The sequence below is a fragment of the Schistocerca gregaria genome, chromosome 3, assembly GCF_023897955.1.
Source record: "Schistocerca gregaria isolate iqSchGreg1 chromosome 3, iqSchGreg1.2, whole genome shotgun sequence".
Taxonomy (NCBI): domain Eukaryota; kingdom Metazoa; phylum Arthropoda; class Insecta; order Orthoptera; family Acrididae; genus Schistocerca; species Schistocerca gregaria.
Genome location: NC_064922.1, coordinates 268,849,547 through 268,868,288, shown reverse-complemented (window position 1 = coordinate 268,868,288; position 18,742 = coordinate 268,849,547). Strand labels below are relative to the sequence as shown.

At 39.8% G+C, this 18,742-nt stretch overlaps 1 protein-coding gene across 8 annotated transcripts in view; it reads left to right on the top strand.

Moving 5' to 3' along the window:
- LOC126353943 (chromodomain-helicase-DNA-binding protein Mi-2 homolog) overlaps window positions 1–18,742 on the top strand; it is a 357,465-nt gene that overhangs the window by 187,165 nt on the left and 151,558 nt on the right. For 4 of the 8 annotated variants that reach the window (XR_007565245.1, XR_007565243.1, XM_050003227.1 and 1 more), the window contains exons 1-4: window positions 14,383–14,574; window positions 15,126–15,229; window positions 17,181–17,312; window positions 17,764–17,893. Coding sequence is in view for 5 of the 8 variants with exons in the window: in XM_050003227.1 (XP_049859184.1) it covers window positions 14,538–14,574; window positions 15,126–15,229; window positions 17,181–17,312; window positions 17,764–17,893 (403 nt within the window). In the remaining 3 variants the exon portion in view is untranslated. Of the gene's footprint in view, window positions 1–14,353; window positions 14,575–15,125; window positions 15,230–17,180; window positions 17,313–17,763; window positions 17,894–18,742 lie in introns of those variants that run through there. The other 4 variants (XM_050003228.1, XM_050003226.1, XR_007565244.1 and 1 more) reach the window with 3 other exon arrangements.

The window sequence follows — 18,742 nt, the reverse complement described above, 5'->3', positions numbered from 1 at the left end:
CAGAGATAAGTAAACAGGCAGAATACGGCGCTACAGTCGGCAAGACAAGTGTCTGGTTAGGTTAGGTTAGGTTAGGTTCGGTTCGGTTACTACAGCTACAATGGCAGGCTATCGTGCTTTAAGTGAGTTTGAACGTGGTGTTATAGTCGGCGCACGAGTGATAGGACACACCATTTCCGAGGGAGCGATGGAGTGGGGATTTTCCCGTACGACCATTCCACGAGTGTACCGCGAATATCAGGGATCCGGTAAAACATCAAATCTCCGACATCGCTGTGGCAGGAAAAAGATCCTCCAAGAACGAGACCAACGACGACTGAAAAGAATAGTTCATTGTGACAGTAGTGCAACCCTTCCGCAAATTGCTGGAGATTTCAATGCTGGGCCATCAACAAGTGTCAGCTGCGAACCATTCAACGAAACATAATTGGTGTGGGCTTTCGGAGCCGAAGGCCCACTCGTGTACCTTGATGACTGCACGACACAAAGCTTTACGCATCGCCTGGGCCCCTCAGTACCGGGACTGTTGATGACTGGAAACATGGTGCCTGGTCGGACAAGTCTCGTTTCAAATTTTATCCAGCCGATGGACGAGTACGGGTATACAGACAACCTCATGAATCCATGAACCCTGCATGTCAGCAGGAGACTGTTCAAGCTGGTGCAGGCTTTGTAATGGTGTGGGGCGTGTGCAGTTAGAGTGATATGGCACCCCTAATATGTCTAGATACAACTCTGAAAAGTGTCACGTAAATAAGCGTCCTGTCTGATCGTGTCCATTGTGCATTGCGACGGACTTAGGCAATTTCAGTAGGACAATGCGACACCCCCACATGTCTTGAATTCCTACAGATTGGCTCCAGGAACACTCTTTTGAGTTTAAACACTTCCGCTGGCCACCATACTTCCCAGACATGAACATTATTGAGCGTATCTGGGATGTCTTGCAACGTACTGTTCAGAAGAGATCTCTTCCCCCTCATATTCTTAGGGATTTTTGGACAGCCCTGCATGATTCATGAAGTCAATTCCCTCCAGCACTACTTCAGTCATTAGTCGAGTCCATGCCACGTCGTGCTGCGGCACTTCTGCGTGGTCGCGGGGGCCCTACACTGTATTATGAGGTGTGCCAGTTTCTTTGGCTCTTCAGTGTATTTACTATCTTGGCCAATAAAGTGTTCCCACAAGAAGATGACAGAATTGATAAATATAGATCGCCTGCTACAGAACTGACAAGTTCAGGTACCTTTAGGGTTGCTACGAAAGTTTGAGGCAGTTACTCGTATTTATTCTTTGTCCGGACAGACATAAAGGAGTAACGCCTGTTCATCATGATAATGAGAAATTCTAATTTGAAAGAGGAGTCAGCCTAGAAGATTCCATAGGGGTGAAACTATTTCAGCACCGACAGAGGAATTTCAAAGTTTCTTGAACTAGAAAGCTCAAAAAGAATGATTTGTAATGGCGCACACCTGAACCGCTTAATATTCGCTGATTACGTTCTACTGTGCGCAGCTAGTTCTGATAAACGTAACGGCAAATGTAAGGACTTAATCCAGTAAGTTCGAAAATAAGTCTGACAGTCAATTACAAGAAGATGAAAATATTGTATTTCTTACATATCGAAAAGAAGATAGTACAAGTTAATAATGAAACCGTAGAATCAGTTGACGAGCTTTCGTACTTGCGTCCGATGTAAACAGTGACGACGGACAAAAAGCCAAACAAACAAAATAATGATCTTGAGTGCGGACAGGAAAGCTTACAATCAGCTTGTAATACCAGTTTTGAATTAAGGCAGTGAAATGGTATACGCGTGTGGCTAGGGCCTCTGGTGGAATCGACCACTCATCCGGTGAAAGTGTTTTTAGATGAAGTCACTTCGACGACTGGCACCGAAATGAAATGATGATAAAGACAACGTGCAGCCCGCGAGACCCGAACTGGGCGGAAATCGAAGGCGGGCCCCTCGCGTGGAGTTTTGCCGCGGTCACTTAAGACAGTGAAACATGGACTCAAAGTGAAAACTATTCAGAAACTGAACGTTGTTAAGCGACGAATGAAGAGATGTTTGTTGGGAATAGTTGGAGAAATTACAACGAAATGAATACCCTTAGCTGCATATAGGCGTTGATATACGTCAACGGGGACAGTTGAAAATGTGTGCCCCGACCGGGATTCGAAACCGGGATCTCTTGCTTACATGGCAGACGTTCTATCCATCTGAGCTACCGAGGGCACAGAGGATAGTGCGACTGCAGGGACTTATCTGCGGCACGCCTCACGTAAGTCCAACAGTCGCAACTTATTGTCCCGCACTATATTTATAGTGCCCCTTCCTCATTACTCGCGGCGTTACTGCCGATCGATTCCCATAAGAGTTCGGGCGCTGTTTATGCATTCTCACAGAAGAAGATGATCAAATGGCCGGTGAGCCTTAACATACATACTCTAAGACCGTTGACAGTAAGTCTTGATCCGAATCTTTTGTATATGAATGTACTGAACCCAGTCAATATTGAAAATAGAAATGACCGTGGCCTTACTGCAGAAAGCACTGCATACGACAAAGCAACAGACTTTTACATTTATCTAGAGTTAATCATTTGTTTTTCAAAATGAACTACTCATATAAATGGAGCAATGATTCAGGGATCACTGACTGGACAAATGACAAGAAATCATCAGGTGGAAGAGTACCGCGATATATCATAGACCTGAGCACGCCGTCGTCACGAAGTATAACTGCAGCAGGTCGTACAATACTCAGATGCTCTTCTTGTGGACCTGATATCCTGCTGTGAGAGAAACTGGCAGACACTATCTTATAGCCCGTAACTTTGAAACACACTTTTGTGCTCTTTTTATGGCCGTCAACAGTCATTATTTCTTCACCATACTTCCGGAAGAGTCGGGTTTTTATGGTCCTTATATCTGCCTCCCAGCCATTTGCGATTTTGTGCTTTAACTCCTGCTAAATAAACTGACACTCTTCTGAGTGTTCGATGCAAGAAGAAATCATTTCCATTGCTTCACCTGTCTGTGTGGATCCAAGACTTTCTTGTTTTCCGCCATCTCTGATCGGCCGGTAAAAATCCCTTTGACAAAGCCTATGATACTGAGCATCTTTGACACAAAAGTCCCCATCACAGACACGTTCCAATACTTAATTCAAGTTTCATCTTTTACGAACAATATTTCGCTTTTAATGCTCTTTAGTTTTAGTAATTGTAACAGTTTCACCATGGTGCATGGTTTCCAAGTAATAGACGGAAATCTGAAAAAGAGCCCTTTTTGTGCCACAAAGTTGTCCCGAGGGTACTGAAGGTTAAAAATTTGGATTCTATGTACTTTCAACTATATACACATGATAAAATAAAATCTTGTGCCTCACATTTTGCAAGCTAAGGTCCGTTTTTGTGAAGGCGTTACTGGACTAGATGGACATCTATTCGCTGCGTTGCTTTATGATGTTCCTTGGGAAAATAACATTGTCAGAACAGCATGCTTTTACAATCGTGGGCCAAGTGTGAAAAGCTTATTGTCGTAGGCAGAAAGTAGGAACACGAGAGGTAGGATAAATCATATACCTCTCCCGATTAATTGTTCAACTGTCTTTTCCTGGTGTTCTTATGCCCTCAGCACCTGCGCCCTTGCCGAGGCCTATCTTGCTATTCCCTCGTTTCAGCTCTGTGTAACATGTGATAGGAAGTGATACTAAACGAACGAAAGCACATCTTCTGACGCGAGAAGTAGAACACAATTTACTCATTGCACAAGCGAAATGAGCAAAAGTGGACCTAGTCGGAGAAGAATCTCGGGACTGCAGAATTTCAGATGTCGGACACTCAGATAGATACCAAACTTTGTATGTCGACAGACTATGAACCAAAAGAGCGATTTAGTTCGTGCTGTGTGCTGTCGCGCAGTAGAACAGGCGTAACGGCAATTAAAAGTATCACCGTAGCTTCGGAGCACAGTAAAAGCGTATCTGTGGATAATTGCATTGTTGATCTCGTGTGGGTGGAAGCTAGAGCGTTCAAACCCCATTGATGACGATTTTCTCAACTGATTACGCGTGAAACTTTCATATGGGAGAAGATTTTGCTGACATGTAAAACGATTGTCCTGAGTTTGTAACAATGTTCTTTCGGCAGTTTGCTTTCTCTTCTTTAGCTGAACTTTATGTGCTTATTATTGATCTTGTTATTTTGTTTATTATTAACTATTATTATTATTACAATTACTTCCGCACGTGTGATGCAATTGTTCCTTGGTTTTTCTGTTCTGATTGTATATTCTGTGAAACTAAAAATGTACGCTATAGATTTACTACTTTAAAGCAAGGAAACGAAAGCAGAATGCCAAGAAAACATTGCTGTGAATTCCAAACATCACTTTTACATGTCATAAACATGTCCCATGTAACATTTTCACGCATTTTATAGAAAAAGAACTGTCGTCATAGGGATTTGGACCTAAAGCATTTGGTACAAGAATCTAACGCTCTACAAACTTCCCCATGGAAGCAACACACGTTAGTTACAGTTATGCTTTTGACCTGCTCCGTAGTTCTGGTGTTACGCCCGTTCTACTGGACGACAGCACTTAGTACGAACTATATCGAAGTTTTGGTTGATACTTTGACATACATCATTTGGTACCGCTCCTAGTGTCTGACATCTGTAGGTTTGGGTGTCAGAACATCTGAGAGGAGACCAGTACTCGATTGTCAACAAATTGCGTAAGAGGCTTGCACTCAAAGATGTGTTCTTGTAAGCGCATGGTGTCGAACATATTCCTTTCTGCCTACGTTGGTCTATCTTTGTGTCTTACGTGCTTTGGACACGTGTAGAATACGCAGAGAGAGAGAGAGAGAGAGAGAGAGAGAGAGAGAGAGAGAGAGAGAGAGAGAGAGAGGGGGGGGGGGGGGCGGAGCAGGCAATATCAGTTTGAAAGGAAGTTCCGTTAAGCAAGTAGTAACTGAAACTACGGCGTGACTTAATTTGGCTGTGACGTAATTCCAGAGATGACTGCGTTACAGAGCGCTTCCGTGCTATTGCTACGTTAAGCAGCGATAGAACTTCCGGAAGTCGAAAGAAAATTTCGTGTCGTGTTCAGTTAAGGTGCTGGTAGATTTAACTAGTCTGGTCAAACAGCGGATTACCTATTGTCAGATGCTTCACACAAATGCCCTCCGGAGACCGAAATAGCTGTGTTCCAATTTTATCAGATTGTTTCTCATCAGTTCTGTACAGGAAAATAACTTCTTCGTAGTGTAATGTTTCTCGTTCGCTTTTTACAGACGAGACGGAACTTCACAACCATCACGTTTCGAAAACGATTGAGTGTTCACATAAGAGCGTAAAAAGCCACCACACCTCCTACCAATTTGGTTGGCTCCGAAGAGCATCTTCAAACAAGTCATATATTCAGCAGTCTTAGCTAATATCGACGAAGAGACACAGAAATGGCGTGTTTGTGCTAATTCAGTCCTTCTCGCCCTGCTTTTAATGTATCACAGTTTCTGCGTTCTGCAAAGTGTTGTTGGTTGTACAGCTGTGCTCGCTGCAGCATAGAATTCCATTGCCCATTTTGGCAAGGTATCAAATTATTGTAAGTCGCGGAAGAGAACGTATCTTGCATCTGAACTGATTTTGTGGCGGGGAGAAATGGGGGAGGGGAAACGGAAGGTGGAAGAGAGAGAGAGAGAGAGAGAGAGAGAGAGAGAGAGAGAGAGCAGCTCGTATTTGTTCCTTAGAGGGAAGGAGTTGAGGTAGCGAAGCACAATTTCTTACAAAATGTAACTCAAAGCTGTTGAAAGCTGTATTTGCTAATCACCAAACATAACCAATGTTGCCGCTTTATAACGGGTGCCTATACTCTACTTCAGTGTGTGTACCATTTGTATGCTGTCAGCTAGATAGTTTTGTTACAGGCGAAGGAGTTCTGTATTCATACTTCAGTTATATTTGACAATGGCTGGTTACACGATAAAAAAAATTTAAAAAACCGCTGGTACAACGGTACAGGAAGCTCTTAGAAGCAGGAGCCATCTGGCATTTTCAGTTGTTAGGAGAAGAGCCACGAATAGCGGAATAGTTTCGACGGTTTACGACAAAAAGTTTCTGGGTAAATTTGCTACTAGACATTACCCATTACACATTCTGACTGTCTTCAATCCGATTCTGAATTAATACGTTTATGTTGCATGACTGAATATAGGTAGGTATTAGCAAGACCAAATTTTTCATAAAATACCACACCCTTGATCGCGCACGATTGCTTTTCGTTACATTTTCCACAAAAATTAACATGAATGCATTTAATGAGGACATACTGGAAAACTATTTTTGCGCATTACTTACACCTACAAACAGAACTTCGCAGTTTAAACGAAAGAAAGGTGTGCTTCTAGAACTTTCGTACAACTGAATTTTAAGACGTTGTCATTCCACGTCTAATATCGTTTTATATACGTGTTTTAATGTATTGTTTGCTGGCACCGTGACAATACTCGAATATGTTTTCTGGCTTGCTTTGCACAGATTAGGTTAGGCGTCTGTATAGATGACTTGTTTTAAGATGCACCCTGAAGCTAACTTTTATGTGAGGTCTCTTTTCCGCTCCTATTAAACAGTCTAACATTTGTTCTTGAGTATGGGAGGGTGACTTTTTTATGAACGTGGAAACAATCATCCTTCCAAAATCGTAATAATACTGTACCAACTGAAGTTATTTTAATATTGCTTTTTAAGGAAACCAGTTTTGACCTTCCAATCACGTCATCTCAGCCTGTACAATAAAGTTAAAAGATAGCAGATAAACACATAATAGGATGTCAGACATAGTATTGCATAAACGAAACAAATTATACATATTAATTTATATAACTGAAAGATACTAGTAATGAAGTCCGATATTCGGAGCATAATGAAACACACTTTTTGAACGTACAACATGACATGCATAAATAATGCAAAAACGTTAATCTCTTAACAGAAACTACTATAAAACAGTAGTATCAATGTAATGCAAACATCAGTCATAACATTCCTTGTCTATAAATATGTAAGGGTATAAGCGACAAGGAACAATTTTTATATGAGGAATAAACATGAAGAATAGCGTCAGATATCCAACGTAAAATTCTAAGAAATAATGGGAATGTTAGATATAACAGATTAATAAGCCTATTGGAAAAACAACCGTAATGGCTAGTAACCACAAAATTGTAAAGCAAATCAGCCAGTACTACATATCATCAATAATTCAACCACATAGGCATTAGTGCTACGAACGATCATAAAAGAATCAGAACAAGGAAGTGTAAAAGTGTGAACTAGCTACAGGTAAAAGAGAAGCATTTCAGTTGTTGTGTGTGTAGATACCTTATAACCAGTGGGTGAATCCACGGATAAGAAGTAACCCATGAACTCAGTGCGACACACTAACCTTAAAGTAATTGTGGCAACCTGAAACAGCGTTACCAAGATATCCGTACTCATTCGTTAATGCACGGACGTCAGTAAAAAGATCAGTCAACAGATGGAAACATGAAATAAATAAAAAAACGTTTCACCAGCTGCGACATAGTTGGGTTTGCGAACAGTGATCCAATACTGTCAAATGTTTTTTATTCCAGTCTTTGATCATAATATCAATTCTTTTGACGATGACCGGTTTCAGTCCTTGATGACCATCCTCATATGATGTAGAAGCGATCTGAGGGTGGTCATCATGGACTGAAACTGGCCATCGACAAAAGAATTGATATTGTGATCAAAGACTGGAATAAAAACATTTAAAAAAGTTTGCTTGTCGCTTATACCCTTCCATATTTGTAGACAATGAATGTATAGGGCTTAAGTCTACAATACGTTAACCCTACTGTTTTATAACTGTTTCCTTTAGAAGTTTGATGTTCTTGCTTTATGTATGCATATAGAGTTCTATGTTAATAGTACACTTTTCATTAAAACCCAAATTCGTGCTTCATTATTGGTTTCTTTTAGTTACATACATTAATATGCTCATATGTTTAGTTTATGTAATACTATATATGGCATCCTATTATGTGTTTACCTGTGTCGTGTAACTTCATTGTACAGGCCTGAAGATGACGTCCTCGGAACGTCGAAACTAGTTGCCTAATAAATTATCAAAATAATGGCAATAGTTACAGGATTATAATATTTCGTGGCCAGGCGCTGTCCCATGCTCCTGAGCCCAAGATGACGTTACATTTACAGATATTTTTCTGTTCAGAGAAAGTGATCATTTATCCATAGCTTGACAATGAAATAAGGAAGGCTCACTCCATACATCCCGCGCTAGCACCGAACAGGGAACAGTGGGCTCCCTACAGGAAAAGTCCAAATTTTTAAGAAAGGTAGCTATTTACACAGGACTACGATTTCGTAATTACGAATAAAAGTGCGAACAAACAGATAACGAAGTTGTGGCAAATTGAATGAGCGTTACAGTAGACGAAGTACGTGAATAAATTACAATGAGGCCTAAAATGTAACCACGCGGCGAAGTGCCGAAGTTAGCGATACAGTATATAAATGGCGCAGAGAAAAAATAAAGCAAACAGCCAAAATTCTAATAATTAAATGTAGAAATGTATGGCGAAACGTCTCTGTCCGCGTACCCACTCGGATAGCCGTGCATGTTAAAGCGCCGCCCGCCTTTTGTGACCGTGCGGTTCTAGGCGCTTCAGTCCGGAATCATGCGGCTGCTACAGTCGCAGGTTCGAATCCTACCTTGGGCATGGATGTGTGTGATAACCTTAGGTTAGTTATGTTTAAGTAGTTCTAAGTCTAGCGGACTGATGACCTCAGACGTTAAGTCCCATAGTGCTTAGAGCTATTTGAACCATTTGTTAAAGCGCCGTTTCAGGGGTGGGGAGGTGCGCCGTCCCTTAAAGTCTGCTCGAAGGATTAACCTTGAACTAACGTGGTATAGTCTCTTTGACTGCTCCCTTTCGTCAACAATTGCGATTTAGCCACTTCCCTACCCATTATTACCGCCTTTGGCTCGTTTATCTTGGAGTTTAGTTGAGTGGACCGGCAACGCATGTGGTGTTATTCCAGATCTTCTATAATGTGAGTGGTGTCCTTCTGAAAATCGCTCGCGCTCATTTTGACGGCACTACGTTTGTGTGATTTTTTTTCTGAAATTACTTTCCTTACGTATTCTCGATACTTTCCATTTCACAGCTTTTGAAATATGGTGGAACCCAGTAATTATACAGGTAAAGGATCTGCTACAAGTAGCAGACAACATGTGAATACTTCAGACCGACACTTTGAGAGAACTGTGAGCAGATGGCTGTAGGAATCAGACGATAGTGACTGTAACGATAATCCTAAAGAAACTGAACCCATTGTGAGTGAACATGACACTTTGTCAGAACAAAGTGTAACCCAAAATTACTCTGATGAAAGTAGTGATTTATGTGAGGAGCAACGGAGAAGCAATTACTGCTATGGCAAGAATCAGTACAAATAGGCCAAAGCACCTCCGATCCGAGCGGTTGGAACTCCTCGCATTACATCATCACGAAATTTCAATCCACCATGTTGACTATAGGAGATCTAAAAGACCCATTTTCATTATGGCATCTCTATTTTGATGACTAAGTTCTCGATCACATTCTACTATGGACAAATGCTAAAATAGATTGCGTCAGGCAGAAGTGCTCTGACGAAAGCAAACCTGAACTTCAGATCCTGCATTTGATAAACTTTTGGTTTTTTATGACTTCTGATATATTTTTCTGTCTTTAAATCCAACCACGAAAATGTAAATTATATATATGTAACTGATGGTTTAGGTCGGGAAATTTTAAAGTTTGTCATATCTAGGAACCGTTTCCTAATGTTGTTGAACTGCTCACGGTAGATCACTTTTCGAACTAGAAAAGTGTCTCAAAGTTGACAAAATGGCAGCAGCCTCTTTTCTCTTTAGAAAAATTGTGGAATATTCCCAAAAAGATTTCAATTTAGGCGCATGTGACACTGTAGATTAGCGATTAGTTTCCTTCCATGGTAAATGCTCATTTGTGGTCTACATGCTAAAGAAGCCTGGTAAATACGGTTTAATGATAATGTCCTTCTGTGATACAAGGACCAGTTACTTTTATAATGCGTGTATGTACACTGGAAAAGGCTCTGGTGGCGATACTTTGCTGGACAATGATAAGAAACAACGCAGTCTGTCGCGATTGTGTAAACCAATCTACGACAGTAATCGCAACATTACTGCTGACATTTGGTCCAGCTCAATACAGGCTGTAGAAGAGTTACGGAAAAGAGGATTGACTTTTGTTGCAACTCTAAAAAAAATAAGAGATTCCGCAAGCCTTCCAACAAATGATCATAGACCAGTTGGTCCGTCTTTGTACGGTTTTACGCAAGGCACCACTCTGTTGTCGCACGTACCAAAGACAGAGCGATTCTTCTTGTCTCTTCCATGCAGCATAGCCCCACTGAGGATTTCTCAGAAACCAGAAATAAAATCGTACTAAAACGCCGCTAAAGTTGGTGTCGATGAACTGGACAATAAGGACTTCATATACTCCTTCAGTCGAAGAACTCTACGTTGACCGATGTGTTTATTCTATCGTTTATTGGACGTCAGAACAGTAAATGCATATGTTCTTCAGAAGGGTGGATCAGATGAAGCTCCTGTCAACAGAGGTATCTTCCTGAAAGAGCTGGCCTGTAGTCTTGTGCTCAAACATATACAAAAGCGAGCTCAGAACCCACGACTTCCGAATGATTTACGACTAACGACCCGATGGATTTTAGGCCCCGATGCTCCAACAGAAGAAGCAGTGGAAGCAGAATTAGGTCCTGGGAATAGGAAAACGTGCAGAATCTGCCCAGCCAGCAAGGAAAGAAAGACTTCGCATGTTTGCTACCCTGCAAGAGACTAATATGCATGCAGTGCTGCTCCCAGGTCTGCAAGCACTGTTGTGGTTCAAATGGCTCTGAGCACTATGGGACTTAACATCTGAGGTCATCAGTCCTCTAGAACTTAGAACTACTTAAACCTAACTAACCTAAGGACATCACACACATCCATGCCCGAAGCAGGATTCGAACCTGCGACCGTAGCAGCCGCGCGGTTCCGGAGCTTGGATGTCGTTTTTAAGCGAATTCCCAAATCTCACTGGGTGAATACTGCGCTGGTATCAAGACCCGCCTCGGTTACACGATTCGAAAACTTTTAGAAAACGCTCACTTTCACATGTCAAATCTGTCAATAACCATGCGCCAGAAAATCAGAAGAAACTTGTTAGGATGGGACTGGTTTGAAGAAAGCCTTAGCGCTCTTCTCTACAGCACCTCGCACAAGATGCTGCTATTATTAGGTCCTGTCTCCAATGACATACTATTTGTTCTTCTCTTATCTCAGTTATTCAGTAAGGACATCAGATTAAGTATACTTATAAGACAAAGATAGAAATACAGTTTCCGAGTCCAGCACACCATATTAATCTCCCAAAACGGTTCATTTCAGTGCACATCCTGCTGTAGAGCGATATTATTTTGGGTCCTAGGCAATAATGAACACATTGTTACTGTGTAAACACCAACGCAAAAAAGGCCCTATTTATGTGTCTGCATGGTACGGCAGCATTGATGGTCCAATAGACATTTAAAAGACGATTTTTCATGTAGTATTATTTTACACAAAATATTCTCATCAAGGAATTGAGAACCTTCAGTGTGTTACCTTCTTGCACCATGTGGGAACTTCAGCTCCAAAATGCGAAGTTCAGGACTTGTTCTCGAAAAAGGACGTACTAAAACGTGATGATTTGTCTGATATGAAATAACTCTTTGCTTTACCAATTTTCACCTGGACAGAGTTAAAGGTTAACTTTTGTAGTTAATGTTAAATATTTTCTTCATCAGTCACTCTTCATACATTTTCTTTACAACACTTGTGTATATACAATATCCGCAGTATTGTTGTGTGGGCTGTAACAGAATAGTTTCGGGCCAGCCAACTTGTGATCACTCCTACGTATTATTGCCACGTGAAAAAGCACGATTCCTTTAAATTTACAATTTTTTTGTCGCATGTACTGGGTACTGCTATTGCTTAGAACTACAACGGCAATTTGATCGAATTTGAAGTTACTTAAGCTATATGTGACGGCACTTTTTCCGCTGGCAAGCCGTCTTTTACACTCGAGCGACACGTGCACAGTGTCTTGTCTTAGAATATCTTAGCGCCACAGAATGCACGTGACTTGTCCAATATTCAGATGGCGACACTTTCACGTTGTCTGCGTCAAGATCCACATGCAGACCTTGGTCTGCATTCTTTCATGGGGTCATAATGGAACGCCTCAGGTTCCAGACAGAAGCCCCTGCTTTCAGACTAGTTAATTTCCGAGAATAGTTTTCATTCATATTCTGTTTCTTTCCTTTTCGGTTTTTGTTGGTCGCCTAGGCGGTCAATATTATTGCTCAGTATTTCCGGATGTGCAATAATATTGAATGTGTACGGGTTATTTTGAGAGGTCTTGCAGTGATACTGAACAGATCAAAAAAGTCTGAAATGTATCGCACTGTCTGAGAAATATTTGCCATCTATGGCCAGTATCCTTGTCTCACGTGCTTGTGTGAAGTACAGTCCTTGGCTTCTTTGTGTTCAGTGTTGATTTTATCCACTAAAATGAATTGAGAACAAGAAGGCTGACCATTTATATGAGAGTGAATCGAAATGTACAAATCATTGACGGTATTGTAGGATCTTTGGGCAGATGAACAGAAAGGAAACATAAAATTTGGAATGGTTCTTAAGAGTTCTCGCTCTCAATAGTTTTGCATGTGCATTTTGAATTTCAAATAAATAAAAGATGCATCTTCCAGTGTATTGTTTTGTTTTCGTTGACACGAGTAACTATTTCCAGCAATGCATGGACTGTTTCGTCATCAGTATATGAACAATTCTGATAGTCATTTATGTCTTGCGACCTCAGTTCAAATCTTCATGAGTGAAATGTTGACGCTTCTTATAGTTTCCCAAGTAGACCAGCAACGTCTTGATCGTCCAATATTTCGAACCATACTAAATATTGCACAATATTACGTTGCTGCACTTTTTTGTAGGCGTTCTAGGGATAACTTGAGCAGCATCGTAAAACTTCTGATGAAATATTTTCTGTCGAGGTACCTCTGTACCTCTGCTATGACATCTATCATCGTCGTCCTTAGCTTAATCATTGCATTCCTTCGATTACAGTAAGTCGTCTTTGTCATTCTTCGATTTTGTTCCGCCATGCTGTCTTTGTTATTGTATTTGAGAGTGTGCAAACATTCTCAAGTTTGGCATATTATTGACAAATTATATTTTCTGTTTATTTCCAAATTAATACCGTACTGCTGTACACGCTCAGAGTTTCGCGTTATATAACTTAGAGGATAAAAATAGGTAGAACATAGCATTTACAGTTTGCGGTTCGGGACAATTCCTAAAAAAAAAAAATCTTCTTGCTTGAACATCTTCCGCGTAACTTGTCTCGCTCGCACATCTCCGCTAGTCGACACACGCCACTACCCAGAACATTTGAAGCATTCTCGGTCTTCTTATAGGATAGCAGTGTATTATAAAAAGAGAGAATCCATCTTCTACATTTTCGTCACCCAAGGACAACAACCAACGCAACTGAGCTCCATCATCAATGGAGCAAAAAGGGGTATCTGCCTACCACAACAGCGAGTGGTTGGCAATGGTTCATGGAGAAAAGTGGGTATTTACGAAAACACACGTGACTTTTTTACCTCCACCAGTATATAATTTATGGTATGATCAAAATATAAACAAAAACGATGGCACAGATGTCTTGAAACACGCAATTCTTTATTTACCCAGTTCAAAATCTTATGCAATCGCTTTGGAAAAATGTCTTTACAACATTTTGGGGAAGTCATAGTTTGCGGGCCTGCTGTACGGGTTGTCCTTTGTATATGCTATTGTTATTGCTGACAACCTGCGCAGCGCAAACAGGCAAAGGATTGCCAGTGAACAACTTTGTCTCAAAATCAATCAATATTTGACCTAGCCCAGGCAAAAGAGTAGCCGCGGACGGCGGGGAACGGGCGGGGGGTGAATTGGGGTGAGCGACGTGTGCAGTTTAATTTGAATTGTGTATATAATTAACAGCTAAATGCTACACCACGTTACAGTGAAAAAATTAACGGTCGAAATACAATTTTCATTTTAGGAACTTAAATCCCTCTGTTAAATAACATACTACGTGATAAAACTGTGTGTTGAAACGCTTCGAATCTGAGTCTCTCCCGCGCTGACGGATTCTCAAATTCTGTGGCGAGAACGGAGGTTATCTGCGCATGCGCAGAACAGTCGATACTTCGCTTCTTCAAGGTGCTGAAGCGTGGTGTCGGTGGTACATAGATAAATTTGTTTAAATGACTGTATGCCTCGTATTTTTCGAAAATTGTGATAATAAAAGCACATAACTCCGGTTTCTAGTTCGTATTAGGTTGAACATGGCATCAGATGAAGTTGAAGACGAGTCTTTCGCCGGTAAGTTTTGTCACGCTTTTGTGTTTTGGGAGATCGCATCGTCGACATAGGACTCGGAAGCGGGACTACAAAATCATGTTGTGAGGTTATCGTTCGACTTGATGATAATACTGCTAGAAAGGATGGCATTGCGTTCGTAAATTGTCTGTTGACATCTAGTAATGCTTCAGATACATGCTTACATTGAAGTTATTAAGTGACAGAGAAGAATGTAAAATGTGTGATCAAGTTAGGGGGAGGGGGGACATTATTTTTCTGACAGCCGCGCGGGCTTCTGTTGTGTCCTTAACAAAATGGAGGCTAACAAAGAAATTGATAAACTATTTTCGCAAAATATGAAAACATTTTTATTTTTACTTGTAGAAAAGAATTTTAACTGTTTCCAAAAAAAATTAATAACTTTTCATACGAAAGAGCTTGAAGTCATGTAGTCTTCTAGCGTGTATAAAAAGTGTTGGCGTTTCACAGTTGGACAAGAATATGTTTAACTACATTGCGATTATGAATTTAGTTACTGTTTCGAAAAGGGCATTTGTTGTTCTTTAATCTAGGCGGTGATGACGAAGTTGGGGAGGAAGCAAGTGCAAGTACCTCACGTCCTGAAGGTACAACTGAGGAAAACTCACCAGAATCAGAGGAAGGACCACAAGGAGGGGTAAGGACAGCATGTTTATTTTACTTATTACTTGGACAGTTTGAATATGTTCATCTGTTAACATAGCATGTCACTTCAGTAGAACATATTTACTTTTCTAATTCTTTGAAATTAACTTGATCATTGGAAAGAAATTGCCACAACAGAACTTTCATACAATATTTTGGAAGACTGAGTCCATTGCATAGTTCTAGAATTTGTGGACTGAACATAAGTAGGGTAAAAAAGCTGTTCACCTCAATTGTATTGGATGGATTATAGTGTTTGACATGCACTGATCACTTGCAGACATTAACCTGGGAACTTTGCATGTTTGTGTTGTAAAATATTCCTTCTTTCCTGAATCGCCACTTACCCTTAAACAAAGTTGGCATTGTTGCTCCCTGTTTGTTTTCCAGTTGTATAAATAATAAACTACTATCATATCAGGCCCAACACAGAGGAATTACGAAATCCAGTTGCATAAAACATGAGGCTATGTAGCTAGATTAATTAAAATTTTACAGCTGTAAGTTAATACTGCAACAAATATCAGTGTTAGGTATTGTTAAATGTGTATGTGAAAAATACTTGTAAATATTACAGAAATAATTTCTGGAAGAGTATATTTCCCCTGCATATTCACTACATATTTAGTAACTGTTCTTACACAATAGAGTAACATGGTGCAGCTTATATTGTGAGGGAAATAGAAAAACACCACGTGTCACAATAATTTTATGTCCAGTTGCATCATGTGATAGACTTCTGGTGATTAAGAGTATATAGATACTGGTACAAGACTGACTGCAAGGTGGTAGAATACAGTTGTCAAGAGAATTGTCTTAGTACAGCATGATGGAAATCTGTAAGAAATATCCTAATTTGATAAATTAGTATGTGGGTTGTAGCTCTTTCACGCAGAGTTCTAATCAAAGAATCTCTTTTTCCCATAGAAAAGTCTTCCATTGGCATGCATGAAGATGTCTTTGTTTAGGTGTCAACAGTTGTATTAGCATCTGTGCCATTTCATGTTTGTCATGAAAATGTTAAGAAAAGTATCTTGGCATAATGTCCCATCGTCCTGTCCATATGTACTTCCTGCCCTGCACTCGACAGTGGCTTGTGGAGTATGTACATAGATGAAAAAAAGTACTTTAAACATGGCGTTGAAAGAATTGTGATGTTAAAAATAGCCAGTTGTGAACATGTGGTTCCCACTCTTCATACTGATAAGACTGCTGCCTGCACTCACCATTAATTGTTGGAATTAACAACATATTACTTTGGAATAATTTGTCTGTGGTGATGTATTATTGTTGGGTATATTTTTACAGTTTAATAAATTTGCTCTGAGAGTCAAATGACACAGCTCGAAACTGTTATAAGGGTGTAGTTTTGTTCTCATTCCAGTGTGAGGCTAGTTTTATAATTTGTGAGAACTTAACTTGAACGAAAAGTTGTTATATCGGTCATTCTAGATATGTCTAAATGGGTAGTTTTGAGTCATCACTTGACAAAGTTAGTTATGTATGAATTGGTTGGTACACCCATGTATCATGCTTTAGCAAACAAAATTTTCAACAGTTTCATTCTTCCCATTAATGGGACTAGCTAAATGTCTTTCTTAATTGAAAGTGAACCCTAATAGTGAGCTAATAGTTATCATTAGTGAATTGGGCACAGAAACTACAGAAGACAGGCTCCCCTGTCATTTGTATTTTACTGTTATCACCAGAAGTATTGCTACTGGTTTGTAAGGAAATTATGCATTTAGCTATTTAGTTTAATATGATGTATTCTTTTAAACAACTAACACTTATTCCTCATAGGCCCTGCTCATTTTGCTGTGGTGGTAACAAGCCAGTTACTTCTGTTGAATGCTTGCTTTGTAGTATTGTCACTTTTTTGTTATTGTGTGTGCTTAGTTTTTATTTATTTAATGTTTTGTGTCCATCTGTATGATCCAAAGCAGGAAGAAGACGATGAGTATGAGCCAGAAGATGGTCGCAATAAACGAAAGAAAGGAAAGAAGAGAAAAGCCAAAGGAGAAGACAAGAAGGGGAAGAAAAAGAAAAAGAAGAAAAAAGCTGATAGTGGCGAGGTATTATTAAAATGTTATCTAATGTAATGCTCTTCCTACTCCTACCACCCCATCTCCTCCCCTCAGGAATTTCAAAAGTTCCATTCTTGGAGTTTGGAAAGGCAGGACCCGAGTATTGGCTGATTTAAACAGTAGAACGGTTCATAAGGTTCATTTCATAGGCAACTTTTAGCACTGGTTTAGATTAAATGTGATCTGTGTTCCAATAGATTCATATTGAAGGCGTCCTCCAGTATGTGTAATGTGTCAAAAAAACAAGAATACGCAGTAAATGAAATGGTTGTCATGAATATGTTAAAAAGGAAAAAAAAGAACCTGGAGCACATTTTCTTTAAAATGAGAGGGCAGTATTGAGTCACTGCTATTTAAGAACTCAGCCTTAACAATGCAGAAGGTTTCTAGACAAATTTTATAGTGTTTAAAAAAAATCATTTCCTTTTTCTTTTCACAGGAAAGTGACTATGGATATGATGAAGAAGGTGGTGGCAATGACTCGGATTTCAGTGGTAACCGCAAGTCACGTAAATCTCGTAGCACGCCGAAACATACTCCCACTCCTCTTGTCCAGGACTCTAATTCTGGTAAGACATAATTCTGTGAAGAATTTCCTCATGAAATGTAAGATTGTTGTTTTTGAAGCTAACTTCTATTCCATATATTAAAGTCTTAAAAAATTATCCAACAGTAACTAGTTTAAGCAGTTACAATTCAAAAACAAATTGTTTGCGTGCTGAACTAATGTCTAAACAACTGTTATGTGATGTTTAAAATCTGGTAATTATACTATAAAACTTCTAGTGGCAGGTGTGTGTAAAACTCATTTGACTTTGATGAAATAATGGGCGAAATACTTACTGCACTGAAACGATGACGTAGGAAGGTACGTGTAAGTTCTCTGGCCATCTTTAGGTGTATTTTCTTTATTCAGGGGAAGGACTTTGTGCTAAAATATTGTGGTAGAAAAATACTGCTATCAGACAGTTACCTCAATATTTCTATATTTTCTGCATGATTTACAAGTTATTTATTACACATTTTGTTACGCTGTGGTTGTTTACAAGTATCATTGATTGTGAAGTAACTTGCTGAGAATACTTCAGGAATATGGAAACAAGATTGACTCCTGCATTAACTTTACTACTTTCCATACCTCAAAACTACATTCTATGTTGGCAGTCTTTCATTGCCTGCGGATTTCCATCATAGCTGGAATAGCTTGCGAAGTGTTGTATACTCAATTACCTCAATAGATGAAGCAGCTGCTGGGCATGTCACTCAAATATCGAAGTATGACTTGGTTATTTCAATGTAATTTTTTCTCTACTATGCATATCAGTAAACATTCGAATGAAAGTTTTTTTTTCTTCTTACCTGCTACTGCTAGTAATTCAGTTTAGTTAAACTTTTTGGTTGTAACTACCTTTTCTAAC